The 27,077-nt window shown below is 35.8% G+C and overlaps 1 protein-coding gene across 3 annotated transcripts in view; it reads right to left on the reverse strand.

Annotated features, from left to right (window-relative positions):
- Window positions 1-26,814, reverse strand: part of LOC106138439 (protein outspread) — a 290,023-nt gene extending 263,209 nt beyond the window's left edge. For all 3 annotated transcript variants that reach the window (XM_013339589.2, XM_060944352.1, XM_060944351.1), the window contains exon 1: window positions 26,311-26,814. In XM_013339589.2, coding sequence (XP_013195043.2) covers window positions 26,311-26,427 — 117 coding nt within the window. In that variant the 5' untranslated portion in view covers window positions 26,428-26,814. The remainder of the gene's footprint in view (window positions 1-26,310) is intronic.
- Between the last annotated feature and the right edge of the window lie 263 nt (window positions 26,815-27,077).

Consider the following 27,077-nt stretch of genomic DNA (forward strand, 5'->3'; position numbering starts at 1 on the left):
TGCCAATACCGAAACGACAAAAAAGAAGGTCGTTATATCACCCAAACCTATACCTTACACAAATTAACCAAATCGGTGTTTATCAAAACGCCGGGGGCGCCAAATAAATACGCGATTCCAAAAACGGCTCCAATATTTTTCCATAATCTCCGGCATCGTTCCTCGTATTCCTTTCAACGTGTTTCCCGTTAATTCCACATAACTTCCTCGATTTGAGAAGCACGATGGAGTTATAAATATTTCCTGCCAGCATCGTATTTATTTGTCCTTATTCTGTAAAAAAAAAAATATCGCAACGCAGTTGCAGCACATACGATGTTTTGACTTTGACAGCTGTCAAATAATATAAGGGCTCCCTCACTCTCGTTCGTTAATTAATGAATTAATTCTTTAAACTATTTTATGGCTGTGCTATAAGATAACATTTTTTGAACAACCGTTTTAGAACCAACGAACTACACAACACAAATCAAAACCGTTAACTGTCTAATCATCAAGTAAAGTTTGAACAGTTAATACTGATAAGGCGTTATAACTCGTTATTAGTAATTACAAATGAAACAGAGCTGATCGCACAACCTGGAACATTACGGTTTATTGGCAATGGCGGGAGTGATAATTTAACAGCTTATTAGTCAGGTTTATTGTTGGAAGGGGCGCATGCGCACGCGTGTGCAGTCTGTGGGGAATCAGAGCGGTATTGTGTTGAAATGCTCCCCTGTATAAAGATTTTCTTTTTTATATTGAGAAGTTATCTTTTTTTTATTGAAAAACTTACTCCAACAGCGTCATAAAGACATTTTTTTGTATTGGGAGGCATCGATATTTTTTCCATATACAGTTGAACATGTTTTATTACATATTTTCCTTTAAAGAAAAATCAGTAGAAATTATTAATTTCCAACATTCAGCATGTTCAGTTGACCCCACAAACTTCTATTTTGACCTGTGAATTCCTCTCTCTTATTAATTTGGATCTCAACCGCCGTATGTTACGGAAAACAATGGTTTCCAATTAGTGCAGTTAGCCGGTAATGTACCGATTGCAATATGCACCAATGCACCACCGTTACCACAAATAAGATAACGTACAGAGGGGTAAAACATTATTGTGAGTGACGTCATACCTGTCATTCGTGCTGACATTTCTCTTCGGTTTTATGAACATTTTACGGTCATATAATTTATGTTGAGTAACAAATCGTAAACTCTAATTTGTAAAATGGAATAATTAAAAAGTTTACACGTACTAAATATGAGTAAAAAATTGGTTTTTCTGTAACCATTAACGGCATGTTATTTTATTGATGTTGAAATTGTGGTAATTTGAAAAAAGAATTGATTCGTTTTTAAACTAATTCCTGATAACTTTACGAGAGTGCATTTTCCGAAGTGTTGTTTCTGTAAATTCCTTATTTAGTACTGTTACTATATGGGAAACTGGACAATTACGGTATCCGATTGTATTTTATTACCCTAATTAGTAAAGTGGGGCGGGTATAAGGATTTATAACGCAATTAGGCCATTTTTGAACAAAAAGTTATCCTTCGACGATCGTGTCACTTCGAGAATCCAAATTGCTTGAAAAATACAGTTCGCAGAGCGCCTACCATTTGACCTGAATTGTTTAATACTAATATTTCTGCGAAAGAAAGTATTCATGTTTGTCACTTATTCGCGCAAAAACAACAGATTCGGATCCCACCTTATTAGACCACAATTTTCACGCGAGCGTAGCTGCGGCCGGACGCTAGTAGGATCTAATTTAAACTCTGAAACATGACCATCCATTTCTGGACGGGCGTGTAAAAACGATCGACATGCGAGCTTATCCCATTTAGAATCAGCATGGCGGTGGTTCCACGAAACACCTCCGTACCGGGAACTGTGGACAGACAGACAGATTGCTGTCCTGTATACATATATACTTATATAGATCTTACTCATAGTTCTGCGGTAGGAAGTTCCTTCAATATTACCTGATGGTTAGAACAGCCGGCCAAGTGGATACAATTTAGCAGTGTCTTTCTCCTCCTGCCGTTAGTCCTGGTCCTCACCTCTCCGGAGAAAGATTATGGTCTGGTAAGTCGGGGTTTTATACGAAACAGTTTTCTTCCCACTCAATATAACTCATACTGGACCATGGTAACACATTCAGTTTTCTGAATGTACAAGTTTTTTCACGATGTTTTACTTTTGAAATGGATAGGTACATTTTAACATTGTTTATAAGTATATTGTATGTTTTAATTGATAAAATGTGGTTCAGAGATTGTTTCTTATTTAATTGTGAAACAAGAATTAGTATGTTTACGCGGAAGGAGAATCAGCTGGCATAGATATTGTTTTTCTTCACCAGCATGGTTTATTGTCTAATGAATTTAATTACCTATAAACCGCCCGCGTGAAAAGTACCCTATCCTCCTTACGCACTCCACATTATATGTATATGTATGCAAAATTTCATGTACACTTTCACAATTATAATATAAAATTGGTCAAGGACTCGATTTACAAATTCGATATCACAAAAATACAAACAAAATCCTATTCATCGTATAAATTCTTAGAAGTCTGCTTCGACGAATTCTTAAAGGCTAGACGGAATAATAGCTGACCTGGCGTGCACTGCGACTAAGTTTAGATCGATTGATGGTAGACATCTGCGTTTTATTATGTCTGCAAGGAGTTGGCATCACTGAACTATCCGACTAAACGCCCTGCCTGCCCCGTAAGGAACACATTACGGGACGATTAATAGACACCCTTAATAACATCCTATGTAATACTTCTCGAATTTCATATAGTTCTTAAATGTCCATTTTATCCCGATTCCTCGGACCAAAATTGTTATAAACGTTAGTACTTGTCAAATCTTCAGTACACTTTACGATCATTTTATGATCAAACGTTTAAGGACTTTCGCTCACCACACAGTCAGACGATAGAAAACAATGCAAGCGCGACATAAAACCCAGGCCCTGTCTTAGAACTTTATACCGCTCGTTAAAGAAGGTTCTCAGAACCCATCTCACAAGTGCGATTGTACTTTTTATTCGCGATAATAAAATAGCTTTCTATTTATTACGCCATTACATTAAAGTATCCGTAATGTCCTACGATTGGGAGAGTAAATCCTGGATGTACCAGGACTGCTATATCAGTGCTGAAAGGCGGGCTTGGGACCTGTAACTATCTCCGAATCTCAGTTTTACTATTCTAAGTCTGGATAGTTGTGAAGTTGACGTTGTTGAAGAAAATGCTGCAGTGCAGTTTGTTACCGCTTCTTCTGCGCTAACGCTTTGGAAGCGGCAGTAAACTTAGTTCTATGTAATTTATTTGAAGTCTACCAATATTGTGAAATCGAAAGATAAGACAATTATTAACTGATATGAAGTGTCCCAATAACAATGAAAAAAAATTTTGAAATTGAATTTGAATTTTGAATTTGACTAGTATCCACTATCCACTAGTGCTATTGGCTCCGTCAACCCCGTTACAGATAAAAAAATATGTACTTTCACCCCACTTTAAAGTTCTCTGTCAGTTCCAATGGGTGAACCATTTTAGATAATGCTACTAGTTTTAAGTCCGCCACAATAGGCGGACTTAAAACTAGCTTTATGTAAAGCATATAAAGTTATATAAAGTTTAAATAAAGAAATTAAATTTCAAATTATTCCACGACACGGCTTCCACACCGAAAAAGCGAACGAATCTACCGAAAATATATTTCCCAAAATTCCCACGAGATCCCTTACCAAATACTAAATAAAAAACATCAAACAACCTTCACTCCAAAAGGAGATCTCTTCCTGGCATACTTTGTCATTGACGATAATAGTTTGACGTTTAATGATGACTGATGACCAGAATCATCATCGGCTTGATGATCATCAAATGATCAAACAAAACAGTCTAAATCACAGTCTATTTGCGTTCGTTGGCATTGCTGCCAACATAGTGGCCTTTTCTCCAAATTTGGGGAGGTGCAGTATCAAAAGGGACTTGTTAGGGCATTTTCCACCGAGCAGGGGGTTTTTTGGGAGTGGAATTTCAAATGTAGTCAGAGTCTGAACGTGCCTTCTGAATTCCGGAGGACCGTCATTTTCTATGGGTTCCACGTGATCGGCCGCCGGAGTCTTTATGGTTTTGTTGTGGCCTTCTGTTCGTTCGTACATATGTCATGGCCATTTTCGGGGACATTAAGAAGAATTTTAGGGAAAAAATTAAAGTGGCAGTTGGTAACACAGCCCATCAGAGTGCACCTGCACATCTAATTTCGGACGTCGCGACGCCGGCCGTCGACCCCGGCGACCTGCTTTCGGAAATATCGTGCGCACGCGCCGCAAATGTGCACCGAGGGGACCGAAGATGCTGTTTAGGCGAATAAATTAATTAATTAGGCCAAAATTATATTGGTTTAATTATCAATGAAATTAATTATATTTGTGATAAAAATTAAGGGTTCCCCTCTTATCTTTACTACATGGCGAGATCACGAATTTCTATTCAGTAATTAGTTACCGAATAGCACTAAACTAAATAAGGTTTACTTTAGCTCAAAGTCAATGGAGTAACTAGAGTTCCTATAGGCATCATTCGGTTCATTACCTGATCAACTTGATGTCTCACCACTCCAGAATATGGGAGGACGCACTTACGCCAACAATATGACGAAAGAAAAATCATATGCTGCTTCTTTGAGACCACATTATTCTTATTAAATTTTACTTCCACTAGCCTTAAACATTTTGTTGTCCAAATGATCATAGGTCAAATGTTAGAGAACAGTTATTAAAACTTAAAAAAAAGGCGCCATTTTCATTGCCAATACTATGTTACTCAGACTTTAGGTTTTTTGTACGGAGAAATTAGGTTTTTGTCAGAAAAAAAACATTTCTGTCACTGTCACTGTGGGGGGCGATCTATATAGCGACATTTTCGCCTAACCTCAAATTCCAATTTTTTTATTATTACTTAAGCTTCATCTGTCACGTTTAGCTACGCCATGTTGTTTAATTGCGAGTAATGTAGGTCATGAAAATAAAAATAACTTTGTTGTCTGCACTAAAAAGAGGTAAATCATTCTTTGTTTTATTGTTAAATTACATAAAAGAGAGTTCTGTTATAGATTCCCACGGATATATGGAGAGAGAATCAGATCAAAAACAAGACATTTGATGAAAAAACTTAAGGATGTTTGAGGAGGTCTAAAATTTTAGTTCAGAAATGAGTATTGATAGACAAAAAAATCCCTGAAAATAAATATGGAACAGACACTACAATTACAATGTTCTTTAACGTCCGAGAAATAAGCGCATGCAATAAAAGACGCTGTTACATGTAAGTGTATATAATCGAAAAACGGAGTGTAGCCCCAAAAAAAATATGAACAGGTAAACATTTCGAGCAACGGTAAAAACCGCTAAACCTCGCGGTTATGACGATTACCGATTTAAGACAAAAAGACAAGCATTCCCACCGCAGCAGCTGTGCTTGAGTCAATTTGTATATTTGTGAGTAACACCTCAAGTGGAAAGTAATAAATATTTGACGACTAACGGTTTCAGTTGAAATCGTTTTCATGATTGATCATTTATTTTGTATTGGTAACGTGTGGTTCCCGGCACCAATACAAAAAAGAATAGGACCACTCCATCTCTTTCCCATGGATGTCGTAAAAGGCGACAAAGGGATAGGCTTACAAACTTGGGATTCTTTTTTAGGCGATCGGCTAGCAACCTGTCACTATTTGAATCTCAATTCTATCATTAAGCCAAATAGCTGAACGTGGCCATTCAGTCAAGACTGTTGGGTCTGTCTGCCCCGCAAGGGATATAGACGTGACCGTATGTATGTATATATATATGTATTGATCATTTAATACGATGTGACGAGATTACAGACAAAAATTTAAAGTGATTCTTGAACACTGAAAAAAATCTTTGAAAGCTCTCGCTGCTTAAAAAATAATTATTTAACTCGGGCCTTCGGCTATTTCGAACTTAATAATGCAATAGGACTTAATTATGCCATGCCATGAGACTGAAACAAAAAAATATTGGAAATATTTTCAATTCTATCATTACACTAAACAACTGAACGTGACCTTTTAGTCTGTTCAAAACTGTTGGCTCTGTCTACCCCGCAAAGGATATAGACGTGATGATATGTTTGTATGTATATATTAAGCTCAGTCTGCCCCGCTAGACAAGAGATATAGACGTGATGATGATATATACATTTTAAATAAATTATAATACATTTACACTAAAATATTTACTACATTTAAATAAAACAAATAATAAATATCATCCCTATTTAAAAACTTTTAAGTGGCCACTGACCGCTTTATTCTACACAAATTATTTACAAAATGTAACTGTTATAAAACCTAAATAAATATTTAATTCATTATAAATTTACAAACGGAATAAAGCATAAAGTCAACATAATAACATAGTATATGACTTTATTATGCAGTTTGTGCTGTTGACCTAGACTCTAGATTTAGAAATTAACTTTATATAAAAGGAAAATATATCTTTTAAATCTATCAATTCAAAGTAAAATTATGCCATAGATTTAAGGTGTTACTTAGGCTAAATCTTATCACTTCCTACGGGAGCCGATTCTTCACAGAAGTCGGAAGTAAAATCTGTTATACGGAAGGGACCTTAAGAACCGAATGATAATCCACACGAAAACACCCGAAGATCAGTACTCACATTTTGCAGATGCCTAAAAATAGCACTCTAAATTCAAGTAGACTAAAGTCAATAGCATTAGTGCGATCGAAAGTGAACACGGCACCTGACGGAGCCATGACCGGCGCAGGCGCAGCGTCCGACGTTCTGCTCTTTTTCGCCGGGTCACTGTGACGATATCAAGTACCGTTGCATTTCAAACTTGGAACACGCCGCTTACGAAATACATTTTATGTTTTTAAATTCAGAACTTCCCGCCTTATTCAATTGAAATTATGGCCAGTCATAATACGCTCGCTATCTTGATGACGCGACAGGACAATATGCGATGAAAAACGTTCAGAAACGGGACGCGGCAAAAAAAATCGTCCCACTGAAATGTTCACCGTTGCAGACATGATTGAGTAATAATGTATGAATTATTTACGATGTGGAAATTTCCTGAACGACCATTTTAGGCGTTTCGCGGCGAGTGGCTGTCTTAACTCATACCGAGTCCTTTTTGAAGTCATACATTACGTCTGTATTCCTGCGTTTGCTCTTATATAATTTATTACGTATTCTTTCTTGCTGATTTTTTCAAGATTCAATGCAATGGGAGACAGTGCAAATATAGCACATTGAATTGTGATTATTTGGACGAGAGAGTAAAAACGGGCATAAATCTTTCATTTAAGGATGGAAGATTTAAATGAAAATTTACAATACAATATACGGCGAATTACCCGTAGCTCGTTGGAATATTCTTGGTAAAGTCAATAGTTGAAACATTTGAGAACGCATCCATAATGTTGATGTTGCAATACAAAACCAACCATTTAGGGCGATGTGGCCAACCATATACATTTAATGATCATTCTAATGTTGGTCACACGCTGTGATGACTTGTTAGTTTATTTCAACTTTGGATAAATAACACCAAAACGGTATAATTTATACAATACTGAAGATCTAAAAGTACCTAACTACTAACTACTAGACTAAGGGAAGGTTCCTAGTAAAATATAAAATTTTAAAATAATGTCCTTTCAGTAATGTTACATTCACTTGTCACTTCAAAACGCAGCCATAGTACTTTTAATATATTTTTTTATTTTTATAAGTTATTATGGCAATAACTTAATTAGTTTTAAATTTAATTAAGTACCACGTTATTAGTAGCGTAACAAGATAATTGGCTATATTTTTATAGTTGCATTTCAAAGTTAATCAAGCGTGATGAGTGGACCTTGAACTGACGGCCTATGATTTGGCACGTAATACTGAATCAATAAGCCAATGTGAATTAAGCAATATGGATGGCCTTTGAACCTTAGGGCGCCGAGTATAGTACCATGTTTTAAAAAAAAATTTAGTCAATTTTTTTTTCTGAGACATCGTGAAACACTAAGAATTTTCACAATTTTGTGATCGTCTCAAATAAAAGTCATGGAATGGCTATGGGATCAATAGACTTGTGTCCATCCGCTGCGCAAAATGAATTTAAGTACCTACATGAAAAAACAATAATTTCACGGATTGTTCTCGCAATATTTGCCTGAAATAAGCAAAGGCTGTTGTGGCTCACCATGTATGTTTTATACATTTAAGCACTACAGTCTTAGATAAAAAAGTTTACAGTGAAATAAATAAATTACAAAAGATAAACAAAATCGTAGGCGGTACGCGTTGGCGCGATCTTAAACGTCACGTTGACAGCTCGCGTAACATGACAAATATTGGTTTTAAATATTGACACGACTTTTTGTAAATGGAACCAATATCTGAATTTACCTCAGGAAGTAGAAGTATCGTTCAATTAGAAAAGTCTTTGGTAGAAGTCTGAACGTTGTGGGTGGGTTAAACCTTATCCTTTACTTCATTATGGTATTTCTTTTGGACCCACTCGTTATTGTTAATGATGCCGTTCATTAGTTTAATGAATACTTACCGCATACGTAAACAATCGAAGAAGGTATCTTTATTTTGTCTTTAAAAGGTACATATGAAAAATAATATATATATTTTTCTTTTCAATAATGAGACAATCCCCTGACTTCATTCAGTGTAAAAATCGACTTACTTTGTCAGACCATGGCAAGAATGCACTGATATTAAAATAGCTATTTTAAGCCCAAACACACTCACCGGCTGTAAAGATGGATAATCAGCTTATCAAACTTAATGGCTCTTTTAGCGGCAAATATCTGAAGACATTACGTACCTGAAAAAAAGAGGGCGTTCATTAAAAAGGATTGAGACTCAAACACACACATAAAAAGGTTTCTTAATGACCGTCGTAAAATACGTGCAACAATTCTGGACAATTAATTAGGCGTCCGTAAATATTCAGAACGAGTTAACCGATCGCCCACAAAAATCAAATATGGAAGGTATGTATTCTTTCCCAGTCCTAGAATACAACTGACAGGATTGTTGTAATTTCAGTACTAGTAATAGGATTTTTCTTATTATAATAACGTCTTGGGTTATAGCAAGTATTCTATAATACCCGACGTAACATAAAAGCGGAAAGATTACGACAGTAAGGAATATGGCTTCGGAGTTACATAGACAACATAAAATAAATAGTAACACAGATAAAATAAATCCAACGAGTTGACCTTTAAATATTTGTTGATGAATTAACGTTTTAAAAGGACATGCGCAAAAAATGGCCCTAGATACAAACATGGCAGTATGGCAATACTTTCCTTAGCCTCATTACAAATTAAAATGGCGTCGGCAAGGACGCCGACTCGGTGCGTTCGGTAAATCTCGAGAATAAATCGCTGCAATTAATTAATTATTACAATTAATGGCGACTTTCTATAATATGACAGACGCTGTGTAATCGTGCTGAAAAATCGTAGAATAAATAATCTTAGTACGTACCTAAATTTTGCTTCTATATGGGAACAAATTTTTGATATTTGAAATAAAATTTTATAAAAATTTACTACGCTTACTACCACATAAGTAGGTAAGACGAAAGACTAGACAGACTAGACTAGACAGACTAGACTAGACAAATTAGTTTGCCACCGTTAACATAACATTTTGACAATTCTTAAGATTTGTTTGACAAGTGTCATCCTATAATGGAGCTGCGTTTAAAAATTATAAAATTCATTTATAAAAAGAGTGTTAACTTTTATCGATACGATCACGATGATCGATCTTGATGGACAATTATGTAGCATGATTCGATACGGGCTGAAAGGAAGAAACGACAGGCGATCTGATACAGACGCTAATAGCTCATTTATCAAGTTATTTTTATAAAAATTATGAGTAAGTATAAATTATACTATTAGTGCAATACATAATATTTTTATATAAAGCATTTTCTGTCGATTCCGCTCACGTAAAACTTGCTTACCATGGGGATAACAATATTTCCGTGATAAGAAATAGATACCCCTTAACTATATGCGTGTAAAATTTTAAAATTGGTTCAGTTTTTCTATTTGAAATAGGTATAGGTAGTTACTTAAAATTGGATAGACCGAAAAATACCAACAACTTAATTAAGATATACTCATACACCATTAATCAACTCACTGATCATTGCAAAATTCCTAAATCGATTTACTGTAAATAATTTATTAGTTGAAAAGAGTTAACAGACTGCGTAGGTGCCGAGGCCGCGCGTCCATTACGCTAAGTAAGCTGTCGATGAATGACAAATTAATTACGCTAGAATTTTGAATTTCGAATGACATATAAAACCGCAAATCGATAAATACTGCGCTTGTGTGTATTGTCTCAATATTAAATTTCACCAATCACAACTCATCACGGCGTTTGGAACTCAGAAGTACACTACAGAAATGAACTATCTTTAATAAATGGAGTGTGTTCTTTGTTGACTACAATTAGCCCACATTTCGTTTACCATAATTTATAGACCTGCATAATGGGCGTATTAAATTTATTATAAGCCTACTTAGCTTTGTTAGTCGAAGGGCTAATTTATGAGATCATTTGAAGGTTGTACGAGTAAATATTGCTGTTAGTTTTTCTCAACGGATACAAATCATTTTGCGGTAAGTATGCCCGCCCCGCTGAGTTGAAATACATGTTATATATTGGTCACAAATCTTTGTCAGATTTATTTCATAATCCGGCTGATTTGTGACTGAAAGTCTGTTTAGGTTTAGTAAACGTTCTGGGTGTGCACTGTACCAGATTATTTTTGAAATATGCCACAGTGTTTTTTTTTGTAATAAATAACCATGATTAAAAAAAATAGACCAAAATGTCGATTCCTAATTTTATGATGATTGACTTACCGTCTTTCTTCTTAACTACAAGACTGTAGGAAACAACAAACAGTTAATATATTTTAAAAGAATACATATCTGAATTATCCTGTCCTATTTTTAAAAGTTATTCATTCTTTGCTCATACATAACCCAAGATAAACATGATGCACTTGCAGTAATTGCAACAATTAACTCCTGCCATTCAGATTGGCTTGATTAATTACGCTATAATGACAAAATGACGAAAGTAGGTACAAATGGAAATAACCGTTTAGTTCCCGGCACCATTACAAAAAAGAAAAGGACCACTCCATCCCATTCCCACGGATGTCGTAAAAGGCAACTAAGGGATAGGCATATAAACTGGGGATACCTCTTTTAGGCGATGGGCTAGCAACCTGTCACTATTTGAATCTCAATTCTATCACTAAGCCAAACAGCTGAGCGTGGCCTATCAGTCTTTTCAAGACTGGTGGATACAGACGTGATCATAATTATTAATTATGTATGTATACAAATGGAAAATATATAGGTATATGTTTGGGACCATTCACGCACACTTACGCATCTAGAAATTACCTGCTTAAAATTAAATTAACATTGGAACTTTTTAAAATACATACATGCCTCTATCGATGCCGTACGGGATAAATATAGTACATATGTAATCACGTCTTTGCCATTACGTGGTGGACAGAGACAACAGTTTCGACAAGTCTAAAAAGCCTAAAACAATCACAAGTATAGTCTTTAGATTTTCAGCTTTCTTAAGAGTTTTAGATTTCTTTAATTTACGATTAATCTTAGAACTTTACGATTGTTAGTTCACATGGGTGAGATGAAAGCATGTTTTATTAGCTTAACAATGAATCAGATTTTAATTTTTACTTGTTTAAAATTGATTGTATTAAAGACTTTAGGACCAAAAAAGGGGATGAATGTACGTTACATTGATTAATAATTCAGGATTAATTTTAAACTGTTTATCTGACTTTGTAATGCAGTAACGTTTAATGCTTCTTGATGTGTTTTAAGAATTCTGGACCATATTTCTTTCTTTTTTTTACTGACACATAGGTGAAGATCTTTTTTTTACTGACACATCGGAAAACGTCGATCAACTCGCGAAGTATTACCCACAATTTTTCTGGAAAAATGTAGTATGTGTCAAATATAGGTTACGTTACTGGACCTGGCTACGTTACTGGACCTTCAACTAAATATGTCCATTGCAAATTTATTTAAAATATTTAGAGGTTAATCAGTAAAAGCATGTCAGAAAAACATTCGTAGGTGTAGGTGTAAAAACATGTAAGGATACATTGAGAAGTCATAAAATTAATTTAAATAATAAGAGTATGTTTGTTTTTTATTTATATTCTTATAATCTCCATAAGGAATACGCACCAATAGTACCTGTATGGATTTCCTAACACAACTATTTTATCTGGTAAATTTCTAATTGCATTCTCAATTATAGCTTCACACGCTGAGCATCCGCTAAATGATATGAAAGAGATACATAAGTCTTTTCCAACTCTACTTAGGAAAGAAAGCCAAAGAGTCACGCGAGATTCGCCGGTACCACCATTCTTGGAACACTAAACAATCAGCAGTGCCATTGACGCGCCAAAATTTGAATTCAAATTTAGAATTTCATTGGAGAAATTAATACACGTTCGGATACATACCACAAAATGGTGGCTATGCCTGACTAAAATGGCTCCGTTTACCCACACAGCAGCAAATATGATGGATTGGCAGTGCTGCGCGTGGGCATGAGGTCCTGCGAGTATGCTAATTCCTGCATGCGGCGGAGGTTACACAGGTACGTTAGAATGATTGTTCGCTTCAAGGGACACGCGTTGAGCCAGCTGCGACATTTTCGTCCCACGATAAGCGATTATGGCGCCCATGTCGCAATTAACATCTATTAAAATATCCATTTATTAGAAAGACTGCGACACGCAGACAAGTACATTACAGTCAACAGCATGTCATGTTACCCTGCATGTAACACAGGTTATTAAACAGGTGTGCCCTAAATAAATAAATTCGAAGTTAATTTGGGCAACGGTGTATGTGAATAAAACTGACCTCTTTACCAAGTAGGTAGCAAAATGAATACTGTGTAGGTAGGGGAATTAATATTTTTTTTTTTTTAATAAAATCCAAATAAATATAATAACAACTATTTTCTCAAAAGTCATACTACCAAACAAGTATCAAGTCACCGCTTGTATGTAACGCAATACCAAACAGTTATAAAACGTCATGCGTTAATCAAAATGTTTTGAAACTGAATGTTTATAAACCACTTTGTATCATTCCGTGTATGTAAACGACACCTGATTTATCAATGCGATCAATAACAAATACCTACCCAGTGGTAACAATGAGAAGCAAACAGCATTGGCTGGAATTGGCGGGAAAACAATGGACTGACAGCGACTTGACGGAACGAAATCTTCGGATCAATATCCGAACGTAAACAATACAGCATTCCCGCGAAAATTCCAGCTGGTCTTTTTTTTTACACTGCAGTTTTGCAATTGTACAAAGAAAATATGTATTATCAGATCAATTTTGTTACAGGATATAGATATGACATGGAAGACCCGGATTAAGGTTTTGGTATAGAATTCACTCTTATAACCTTAAAAGCACGAATGCCGATTCTAAATAACTTCAGAGGTCTGGCCGATGCCACGTACTGACAAACTGAGACTTTTTTTGTCAGGTGCAAAAAGTAATAAGATTCCATCCACATTTACATACATACTTTACTCACCCAATAAATTGCAATCGGATCATAAACCTTACTTCATAACCGACGTGTATTCCGCATAAATTAACTGACTGCAGAATAAGCTACATTATCAATTCACAATCACATGCAGATAGATACATTTTCTACTTAATAACTTCATAAAGATATCTCAATTGCACAAAGAATAAAGTTCACTTTTTATGGCTATCCTATCAGCGGTGGATGAAATACTAAGAGCAACAAAGTCACTTGGTAATGCCCGCCTATTCCTGTTCACGATTGAATGAAATCGATTTACATTGAAATTGATATACAAATAGTTCCTCATCAGGTCTGATTTGATGATCCTCATATATCTGTAGATGAAAATGGCAAATCACGCAACTAAATAATACTTTTTTTAATTTATTTCAAGCATTTCTACCTATACAACGATTATACTTCTGTGGCTTCTATGTCAATGTAACAATAACAATTAAGATAAGTTTATGAGTGGATCATGTAAAACTTAACTTTTCACAATTAAGATATAAACTTACTCGATCCCTTCTTCCTTAAAAAAATAAGATTTACTTTAACATAAGTAATAATAATTTTTATGCCGAAATTCATACTATCGATGTAGTTAATCATTGATTTGGCACTCTACCTCATGTCTGTTAGTCACTCTTTCCTTCTAAATACTTCGAATTATTTAATGTGAAGATAATTATTTCTGTAATGGCTAGGTTACTTGTCTCTTCTAGATGGCACGACAGCCTATGAGAACCAGTGCCCTGGCCAATCACATCAATCATTACGCAGATTACACGGCTCCTACATATAGAGACGACGCCGCAGGCCTAAGGGAATAATCCCAACTCCGTCCAGTTAGCAGTAAATTACTACATAATTAAATATTCTCAAGAAGTCTTGTAAGAATACAAGTGTCGGACGAACGGCGAAGAAACCTTATGAATGGATCGGTACAGAAATCTTTTTATTGTAGATCAAAAGAATGTAACAATGGGTGGTCATGACGCTTGGAAGATTCTTTTTTATTATGTCAGTAGTTGATTGAGAGGACTGTCTCGCTTAGATCCTCTTCGGTAAAGAGTGAAGCTTGTTCTTTTATTGAAAAACAGATACCAAATGAAACATTTACAAGTAACACTGCTAATTACTATTCTTTACCATGAAATTTCATTTTGGAAAAAAATATACAATACAAATCTGAAAGAAAATGAATGCTTTTAATTCATTTTTCATGAAAATTTGTATGAAGCAAGAAAAGGAAATCTAATAAACAGAGACAAAAATATACAAAGTTAAACTTTTGGATTGTTATGTCGGACTGAATCTTTCTATCATTATCCTCACAGGTAATTCCGGGTGACGTAAACAAGTCAATGTAACGAGAATCAGTTATCCGGCAGCCAGAATGTGTTAAAATGGGCTTAGCCCACACCCGCCTGGCGCCTCGCTAGCCATCACCGCTCACACGTATAATTGTATACAATTTTCATCTATTTTATTGCAAAACCATCGTTTACACCCGCTTAATTCAATTTCGAAACTAGTATAGAGTCTCCCGTTATCGATTATCGATTACAACTCGCGTTCAGCTCAATGGGTTTCGAAACCTATACGACTTTTTTCTTCTGACTCGGATGACCCGTCATCTCGTATTGTAATAACTGGTGCCTTTTGAAACGGTGTCTAATTAAATAATAATTGAATTAACCGACTCGTTACGGAGACCAGCAATTTGCGTTGCAACAGTTCGGCACCTGCTTCGTTGCAATTCATGTATGTACATGAATGTAGTTTCATCAATGAACAATTAAAATGTGACAAGAGATATTATTTAAGGGAAATCGATGAATGTTGGCTTAATGTGATTTTGGATTTATTTCTGTCTTTAATTTTTTTCTTTGGAAAATGCATCTGCATTTCAACACGGCCCTAATTTTATTATTGTGTTGAAAAAGGATAGAAACTTAAAATTCTAGAAAATTTGGAAACTTTACATTAGACATCGATACGCGTAATCGATATGTTATTGATCAGAACGAGCTTCTACAGTTAAAATGGTAAATAATATAGAGGACAAAACAACCAATTACGATGTTATCATACAAGAACGACTGCAGTTACTTGAATAAAACCGGCCACAGTTTTCAGTTAACTTAAAAAAAATACTGGATTAAAATAAAACATTTTACTGGACAAAAAGCCATAAAAACATTATCTAGTGTAGACATAATCTGTGTCTTGGGATGTTGACATTATCGAGTAAAGAACAGTTGATAATAAACACGTAAGTTGATGCATTAATTGCGATTCCCTGAGTTGCCTTTGTGGGTATATCCGATGGCAAGACATTTTCTTGGCTAGACCAATGTCGAATATCCGAAGTCTCTTTTCGCGAGGAATATTTTTGAGTACTTAGCTCCACCGACAAGAGTTAGCTCTTAAATTTAAGAAGAAGAAGACTCGTTTAAAATAAATAAATATATACGGGACAAATTACACAGATTGAGTTAGCCTCGAAGTAAGTTCGAGACTTGTGTTAAGAGATACTAACTCAACAATACTATATTTTATAATAAATACTTATATAGGTAAACATCCAAGACCCAGGCCAGAAAAAGTTATTTTCTCATCATGCCCTGATATTCGGGATTCGAACCCGGGACCTCTCATCATACGATTATTTTGATTTCCCAAACTTTTAGTTTCTATGATATGTAAGAGACACTATTCAGATATACCGTGAAATATTAAACTATGAGTTTTTGAATAACTTTTTTAGTGGCTTCTTACAAAATCCACGGGAAGTGGTTCCAAAACAATGGCAAATGCATTCTCGTACCTACATTTTCGTGTCACGATTTCCGTTATGAAATAAGTCTGCGACACACCGCTACCTAAGACATCTTACAATGTAAACAGCCTGCAGACAAAAATATCAGCCAATTTTTTTTTTCAACGTCTTAATTAGTTCACTTTTAGCCCGGCCGCTATCTCGTTTAGATTACGATTATGCAAATGCAAAAACGCATCGTGACCGGCGAAACATTCGCCTGATAATGCCAAACGCATGCTAGCCTTAATAAACATACATACATATGGTCACGTCTATATCCCTTGCGGGATAGACAGAGCCAACAGTCTTGAAAATACCGAATGGCCACGTTCAGCTATTTGGCTTAATTGAGATTCAAATAGTGACAGGTTGCTAACCCATCGGCTAAAAAGGATTCCCAAGTTTGTAAGCCTATCCCTTAGTCCCCTTTTACGACATCCATTGGAAAGAGATGGAGTTGTTCTATTCTTTTTTTATTGGTGCCGGGAACCACACGGCAGCAGGCAGAAGGCCTTAATAAATACTGCGTAAATAGTTGCTGAGCAATTCACTTACGTACCTACTTCGTTATCACGCGCGATCATCAATACTTCTATATGTTTGTATGTACATATGTTCGCTTTATCGTCTTGGCCAATCTTGTTGAAATTTCGCCACATTATACTGATGATATGGTAGACATAAATGGAATGAATAAACGTTTAATCCATCATCAACGACCTGTAGTTAGTTAATTATTAGAACATTTTGGGGTTATTTTAAGTTAACTTTAATAACCCCAAGATGTTTAAATAAACAAAAAAATAAATATTAAAGTTTTTAATGTAATTTATCTTTATATTATTAATAATTAAACCGTATATTATATTTAACTTTTTAAAATAAAACAATTATATATAGACGACGCAGATGCGTACGCTCCAGTGTGTATCGCGCCTCTTATTCTTTGGATCGGTACTCCTACTAAGAAGCATTAACCCATCATCGAAGCCAAGATGTTTTGAAAAACGCATGTTTATTTTTCCAATATATTTAACATGTCCGATGATGCATACAATATTAATCTAGCAGGTGCTTGAAAACTGGTTGTGTTATGTGATGCACTCGCAGACAAACAGACTCGTAAACTTTAATTCGACACATATATGTGGCAGTCCAAGCATAAAGGTACCACTTGGGTGGTATTGAGTTAAGGCCATATTTGGATAGTTAAATAGTTGGTTGATCATATGGAATAAAAAAAAAATTAATCATAATAACATTTATTGGAATAAAAAATTTTCAAAGTTCACACTTACAAAAATCAAATTGTTGGGAAACAGGCATTGAAAGTTTCCCGTCTAATTAAATTACGAAATGTACCTATCTAAGTAAAAGTCCCTACTACTCGCCTAAATAAATGCCGGGGAAATCCTCTATTATAAAATATCGCTGTTGACAGTAGATGTCTTTGTGGTTGGTTAAACATCGACATTAGTTGTTATTTAACTCATTATCATTATAGAATTCAATTTCAATCATTCAATTTAAAGAGTGTTGATAACTGGTCCCTTTTCACTAAACATATGATTGCAATTTTCTCACGTTGTGTTCGTTATTTACAGACGATTATTATACGAAAATGTAGCCCATTGCATGTTGCATTAAAATCCATTAAAATCGCATAATGCCAATTTCCCACCTTTTTTCACAAAATCTCTAATATCTCGGAAACTAGAAAGTGCTCAGTGGGCCCTTTTCGCTTGGACGGCCACATATTATCACCGGAGATTTATAAAGTAATGCAATACAACCGCTTATAAATGGGGAATATTGTTTGGATAAAAGACAGCGATTAGACCGCTCGGCTCCGTGGGCAGATGGTGTCCGTGTGAATGTGGGTTTAGGAATAAGACGTTGAATGAAATGAAACGATATTTTCTGTATTTTTATCGCATATAAGTACATAAAAATTGGGCAAGTCTTCCCTAAATATTTCCACCTTGATCGGTTGGAAGCTGCCTGCATCCAGAAGTCTAGTGCATCCAGGGGTCTAGTTAATGACATTTTTATATTTTACCATAAAGTTTTTGGAATTTGAAAAATATCCTTATTGCAAACTTTATGGTTAAATATATAAAGAGATGGGTCTGGTGAGTGACACGAAATATATGCACTGAAAGAATTCAGTCTCGAGTGTATTCTAGTATTAAAGTACATTAATATAAAACAGTACAGCTGTAGTTGTAAGAGGTACTATACTTAATTCCACTTAACGAAATATGAACACGATAAGGTCAAAAATAACTTGTGACTGTTTTTTTGTTTAATCATCTCAATACACGAAGTACTATTCTGCCCGTTTGACGTTTTATCTTGCTAGAAGCGGGTATAGTGGAGGTTTTTAAGACCGCAAACAAGTTAAATGTCGTCATCGTTATAAAGCAAATGCCTTTTTAGAAAATATGGCACGTTAAACAAAACTAACGATAATGTTTGCAGAGTTAAGCTATGTAAAGAGAGTAAATTACGCTCATTTGTTTGAAGGTTAACTTTACGGCTGCGGTGACGTGTTCCTCGTTAAGGTTATCTTGAGGACACCTGCGAACATATCAATCATAAATGAAGGATATAAACAAAAAATATAGAAAAACAACGTTAAATAATTGCCATTCGCAACCTACTTAGAGATAACCTCAAAGCATTCCAACGCTATCAAGTTACGAAGCACCGTTCCGCTCCCACCGTGGCACGTTACGCACGAATCTTTAATTATGCAGCGTAGACGTAAATATTGAGCGCTGTCAATTTGAGATGTGCTCTCATACCGTGGTAACAGGTAGGTGTTAGTGCTGACTTTAATTGTCCGTGTTATCCGGTGTCGCGTTCGCGCCGTCCGCTCTGCGACCCACATAATATTGTTGTTTAGTACTCGCCCATTGTATTGTTAACGGTATGGACTATATAGACAGCAGTTGGTTATCGCGAGTGTAAATTTCGCCGAGTCAATAGATACTAAAACCGGCACGGGCACACGGTTCGCGCGGTTTATTTAATGTCTAAGCTAATCTCGTGCCGGGTTTGGCATTAACGACTTAATATAATCGCCTTATTTTTCAAAGTCCCGCCGAAAATATTAAAACTGTCAAACGTTTCGTTGCAAAATTATTGCGCGCATATTGCCGTCTCATTTCGTTGCACGGAAATAACAGGAATCGATTATGGTTTTCGCAGTAATTTCAAGAGTCCGCGTTATTCTCGGTAATTATAAGAAGTAACGATTCCATTAACGGTTTAACAATTTCCTGTTTGTTGTTAATTGCCACCAATGAAACTTCGATTCGATTTAGTCTTACATTAGACGTACGCATACACAAAAATGCCAGTCGGGGGCGGGGCCCGCGGCCAATGCACCTGGCGATCGCGGCGCATTCCTCACGCACTCCTTTTTATACTACACTACGAGTTTAGCCCAACCATTCTAACCTAAACCCCTTCGCCTCCCCCGTCTGACCATACATGCGATAGAAAAGTTCACAGCCAGTCTCAAACACAGATCAAAGTTAACTGGCTACTTTCGTACGAACGGAACGCCACATCTCCTATTTTATTTTTTAATTTGACTATCCATCTCCACGTCTTTGTTGGCCGGCAGTTCGGATCAAAAACTTTTTTTGGGCACAGCGAACCGGCCAGTACTTAACTCTCGACGGTTATTTTTTTTTACAAATATTTACATTGTGTAAAACTATACGGCTTTTGTCGGATGGATTTATGGAGCCTTTTAGGGCACTTGACTTTTGAAGAGGAATAAATTAACAGGTGCATTCAAATTGCCCGGCTTTTGATCAGTACATGGTTTTATCAGTAACGCAGTAGTGACAGGCGCGCATCACATTATCGGGAACATGTCATGTAGTTTGCATATGGTTGGTAGTCGAGTACATTAAAACTTTTCAATTGAGTTTTATGGTCCGCTGAGCGAGATTAAAGTATGTCACAGTAAAGTGAACGAGTAGTGTTAGCAGGTCCTGCGTTTACGCATTTACCGCGAAACTCGGTTACTCGACTGCGTTGGCGCCAATCCTTAAGTTCGGACACAATTTATGCAAACATAATGAATACTAATAAAAATCTTTGGAAAAAGAGCTGGCAAACTTCCAAATGTATTTTTTTTTTGTTTTTTTTTTTTTAATTTGCAATACAAATCAAAGGTTACTAAGAATTTCCCTTTAATCGTAGCTTTTTCTCAACAGCATACATAAGCTATATTATTAATTTAACGGTGACATGTCCGGACTCCAATCTTTTAGAACAAACTGAGATTGTACCACCTTCTATAACCCTTTGTAAAATTACTTTAAAATTACTTTAGGTAAAGTAATATGTGTCGTTTGACCCCGACCGGTGTCAAACAAAGCAATAATTTAAAAACGCTTGTGACCCACTGTGCGGGAAAGTTGGAAGTTAATTATTTACACACAGAAGACAGTAGGCTATACGACGGTAAGCAAGGTGCAAAGGTTTGCTAACGACCAGGCAGGCCTACTTAGAGCCAATCGATTTTACACGTGCCCCTCATATGTAAATTTTACTGTATAGCAATTAAAAACGTTAATGGTGTACAGTACTCATTTTCATCTCCAGGATGAAAATGAGTACTGTACACCATACACCAGAAGATACACACTTACATATAATCACGTCTATATCCCTTGCGGGGTGGAGCAAACAGTCTTGAAAAGATTTATATAGGTTGTTCGCATAAAAGAAGAATCCCAAGTTTATAAGCCTATTCCTTAGGCGCCTTTTATGAAATCCATGAAAAAGAGATGGAGTGGAGTGGAATGTTTTGGAGGTAATTTTTTTTCATTTTGTCCATTTCTCTTCCTATGATACAAAGAGATGGAGTGGTTCTATTCATCTCGGCGGGAAAACCACACGACTCAAGGTCGTCGATTTTTGGTCAATTGATATTCTATTCACGAATTTTGCTAACGAATACATAAGACATGCCATGAGACGTAACATGGAGAAAGAGAGAGAATATAAGACATTCCTTCTCTTTCTCAATATCTTCAGTTTATGGCTCCGATGGGAGATTCCGTAACCAGCTATCAAAGACCATGAAAACCCCACTGATAATAATAAGTAAAACATAGCCTTGACAAAATAATGACGCTCTTAACTCACACTACTTCATTAACCTATGATTAACCTTAACAAACTGTACGTGAATTTATAATTACTTAGTAAAGTAACACTTTTGCTTATCGACTACACACAGGTGTTATTTTATGTTTATTGTTTATTTGATCGCAAAATTAAATGTAGGTATCAAATGGTCCAATTTCTGCGTAGTTTTTTGATAACTTTAGTTATTTGTCATGATGATAGAAAGTATTCAACCATTGATTATGTCCCCCCAGAATGAAAAATTAGACACCCTTGTAGTGTATTTCACTCCTTATTCTTAATGAAGACTGAAGTCCAGCCACCTCTTCCATGGACCTTTTTGCATAAGAGGAAGGGGTGATTAAATTAAATATCCAATGTTGATAGTCGAAGGCTTACACGCAGTTTCGTACGAAACCCATTTTACCTACATTATTGGCAACAATATACACTTCACCATATTAGCATTTAGGATGATAAATCCCTCATTAGTTGGGAGGTAATAAATTGAACCGACTTTTTTGTTTCACGCGAGTTCTGTGGACGATACATTTAACTCTTTTAAGGTAACTGTAACTGTCCGTGATGCCTACCCGGGCACCCCCGGAAGATCAGCGTTGGCTGTGTAGCATATTGTTTACAGCCAGCATTATGCTGAGGGGGTACTTTCGGGAGCACCATAATTCATGTATATTTTTGTACATATTCTTGTTTGTTTGTTTTTTTTTTTTTTTGTCATTTTGTTATGGTGTATTGGTTGTATGATTACGAATAAATTTGAAATTTTACTTTTCTTTGACTTTAACTCATTTCCTTCTTCACCACATATGGGATAGCGAATTAACGTAAGCGTTTACTACATCAGAAAGAAATTCTGTTCGAAGCGAACAAACGAGTCAGTTAGAACACTTGATTGGTAACAAAACCACCACATTTGGTTGCGCGTGACAGTGTCAAAGCCAAGGCTGGTGCGTATCTAATATGTTTGGATTCTCGACCCTATGCGGCCGTGTTAGACACCTGTAATGACGTTATTCATAATACGGAAATGTCAAAGCCTCAAACGGCACGGTTTGGACAATTATCTTGACAAATGCTCCACTAACGAAGTGACGCGCGCCGGTTTTGGAAGACCATGCTATAAAATTAAGTTAGTACAGAAATTACACTTCATGCATGACCCAAGATAGACAGACTGTCATTGTGCGAAAACTATACCAAGATGTTATGGGAAAGAATTTCAAATATCTTAAAATAAAATAAATCGTTTCATAAACAAAATATTGTTGACCATCTTCAAAAAAAGTGTTAATAAGTTTGACCAGTATGTAACGGTGTTTGTCCGCGATTATCTCGCGTTTCGGTGAACCGATTTTGATGGGGGTTTTCAGTAAGTGACTTGTGAATTTTACCAAGTAGAGAGAAAAAGTCGGTAGGCGGACCACGGACCCGAAACGGTGCGACCGGGAAGACGCAGACAGATGAGAGTGAAACATAATTAAGTAAACAAGTATCTCAAAAATTATTTACACATTTAATAAACATTGGAAGATTTTAAATTAAAGACAAAAAGAATTAAGCAAGAAAATAGCATTTACCCGAGGTGAAAAATCAGGTTTCCTTAAAGACCGTTTACCTATACCTCTATTATTTTAATGCGTAGGTATAGATACAATATGCAGTGACGTAGCAACAGCTCGAATAGCTCGATAACAAAAACGCCACAATGCCACGCATGGTTCTCTAAATAGATGCTAATTTTTACACATTCAAGCAATGGTGAAAGTACTTTTATAAGCCGTATTCTGTCCGAGTGACCGCTGAATTCGCGCTTGACAAACCACTTTCCTTATTTTATTATTTTGATGTATGTAATCAGAAGTGAGAATTTGCATAGAAATATAATTAAATAAATTATAGTACATAGATACCTATGTACCTTTATTAAAGAAATTGTGTGTGTGGTTCCCGGCACCAATACAGAAAAGGATATGAGCACATTATTTCTTTTTCAAGAATGTCGTAAAAGAAGACTATGGGATAGGCTTATAAACTTGGTATTATTTGAATGTCAATTCTATGATTAAGTCAAACAGCTGAATGTGGCCTATCAGAGCATAAATAATTATCTTTATACCTATCTGTTTTTATAATGAGGTAATCAGAATAATCCTCATAATTTTTTGCTACTGCAACATCAAAATATCGCGAATAAAAATAAAAATTTATAGATAAGATTATAAAAATCTGCATTAAATGATTATTATAAGTAAATTCTGCAATTGTAGGAATTTCGCTCACGGCTCCGTCTGCGCGAGTGAACTCCACAGTTACTATATGTATGCAAAATTTCACGGAGATCGGTTTAACAGTTTTCACGTGAAAGACAGACTGACATTTCCAGACAGAGACAGCTTTACATTTATAATTTAGACCGAAATTATGTACATAATAAATTACTACCTTTCGTCTCGGAAAAAATACTATAAAATTAAGCTTGTATACATTTTTTGCCACTAATTTGTACCTTAACATTAATTATTTCTCGTTTGTTTACCAAACATCGTTACACCGGGCCTCAAAGGGGTTACTAGTTACTACTATATGTATTTGCCCAGCTGCAAAACTGCGTAAGTAACCTGTATGTTTGTTTTTATCTAGGTAAATGAATGGTAACACTACCGATTGAAACCCGGTTTACAATGACAACATAGTGGCACAAAGGATTTAAAGGAAATAAATAAGGCTATACAAAATTTACTTTATCTTATTAGAAACTAGAGGCCGCCCGCGTCTTAGTCCGCGTGGAATCAATCCCGCGGACACTCCGGGATAAAAATGTATATGTTATTCTGGGTCTTCAGCTACCTACATACCAAATTTCATCGTAATCGGTTCAGTAAAGAGTAACAAACATCTATACTCACAAACTTTCGCATTTATAATATTAGTAGGACTACTATTTGAATCTCAATTCCGTCATTAAGCCATACAGCTAAACGTGGTCTTCTAGTCTTTTAAAGATTGTTTAAAGAGAAATAGACGTGATCATATGCATGTAGTATGTTATAGAAACTGTTAGGCCAAAAATACTTGAATACTATTATTACTTGACTTCAACTTGGGTAGATACTACCTACTCAAAGTTTGTAAAGAAAATATTGGTAAAATAAAATTGGATTAAGAGCAACATTTGTTAGCAGCAAAACTTTAGTAGGTATACCAAATTTGATTTTAAAAAATCAGGTATAACTGTTAGGCATGGTTGACAGGAAAGGACATACATATGTGACTGTTTGAAAGCCTATATACACTTTTTTATGATGTTTTATTATTACCGTCGGTAAAAACGCGAGTGACACACACTATTTATCTATTGTTTTATTAATTTTTCATATTGACTAGTTAAATAGTAAGCGAATTAAGTATTTACTTATTGTATTGTTACATATTCGAAAAAAAAAATATGTAACTTACCTAGATTATAAATAAATTAAATTATTTACATATTTTCTTCAGTTCGACTTCAACATAAAATAGCTGGGCTAGATGTTTTTGAATTGAGAACGTAATTTTTTTTTAATTTCTGGTTAGGTGAAATAAGTAATAATGACGGCGATAACCATAGACTCGGTAGGCATAGGCATTGAACCGCAAACATCCTGGTTGCATAGCCGCAACGGGACTACAGATGTAATGACCCTCAACATGTTAGTGATCTGGTTGACTCAATATGTAACAAACGCCTGCTTCTATTCATTTTTAAATGTTCTTTATGGCTAAGAATAAATAACTGTACAACACTGGCTGTATGACGAGAGTAATGAAAGTAGAAGCGAGTGCAATGTAATCGTAGCAAGTAAATAAGAATTCGAATTAGGTAGATGGGAAGGAAATACCTACCTAGATTATCTATGTTTTACCTTGAAAAGTGTAAATAATCCCAAAAGAAAAATCAACAGTATTTTGAGTGAATTCCACAGTGAGCATTATACTACAAAATGACATGACTGACTCAAATAAAATGAGATGGATAGGTACCTACGAAGGTAGGTCTACGATATTTAATATTAAAAAAAATGAATTTTATCATACCTATGTAGGTAGGTAGGTATATCAGGTATCTTATCTTGCCTATATCAAACGACTTTGGCTCAGATTACTAAAAACCACCAAGTAGGTATGTATACCTACCTACTTACCTGTGTAGGTAATATGTAAGTTTGTGGATACCTACCTACAGTAGGTTTACACTTACTTGGTGCATCTTTACTTACTTAACTACATAAATATAAATCTACCCTCTTCAAATAATAATAAGGGACTTTAGCAAATTTAACTTCCTGCCTTGCTGCATACAAATTTATTTTAGGCATTTTCGATTACAATCTAGCACAAGTTTATACTAGCCAATTTTAATAAGTAGGTAGGTACCTACGTAGATGAAATCCGTTAGATCAACACCTGAAGTGGTCAGCCCACGCACACATACAAACCATGACCGAACACACCTACATCCCAATAGGTATTTTATTATGTCGGTAAACGTGTTAGATTTTAACTTATAAACGCTCACTTACCCGATTAGATTCCAAGGCCTCGGCACTGTGCTCTTCCTTCTGACGGAAGCAATTAGTGCACTTGCTCTTGGTGAAGATGTTAGGCGCAAATTTCCTGCAATCCGATCGCCCAGGCATGTTTGACAGAGGTCAGGGTCAATTCAAGGCTCACTATGTCACCGTGCACAGCATGGTGCTACTGTAAAACACCCACACTAGACGATAATCGCCTTTTTCAACAACCGAACACGTAGTTTATCACGAGCGCACCCACCGGCGAGTGAGCTACTATCAGCGAAATCACTGCAAGTGAAGTGAGCGTAACGTCATTCAAAAACACAAACACTAAACACAATCTTCTTCGGTGACCAAGCACCGAAGCAGTCGAACAATCGCATAAACAATATTCGTATTCGCGTTAAATTTTAAAACAATAAACATCGATTTACAACGAACACGCGGAGTTCGCGAGCGCGCAGCAACACGACCGCACGTCCATTTTACATCTGATAGAAAACCAGCGAACACAGTTGTTGTTTTACAACTTCTCTTTTCTTGTTTATGCGTCTGCAACTTAACTGTGTATGTAGTGGTGTCTTTACATTTGTAGTTGTATTCTGGCCTTCTCGCTCTAACCCACTGTTTTTACATATCGCTATCCCTTACACACTATTTCATTAATTAACTTCGTACACCTAGTGACACCTGTCGGTGACAGCAATACATTTCTGACCACAATCACACACTAGTCACTTGACACAACAATTCAACGCGTGAGCACCACTGAT

This window comes from Amyelois transitella, chromosome 5 (genome assembly GCF_032362555.1).
Source record: "Amyelois transitella isolate CPQ chromosome 5, ilAmyTran1.1, whole genome shotgun sequence".
Taxonomy (NCBI): domain Eukaryota; kingdom Metazoa; phylum Arthropoda; class Insecta; order Lepidoptera; family Pyralidae; genus Amyelois; species Amyelois transitella.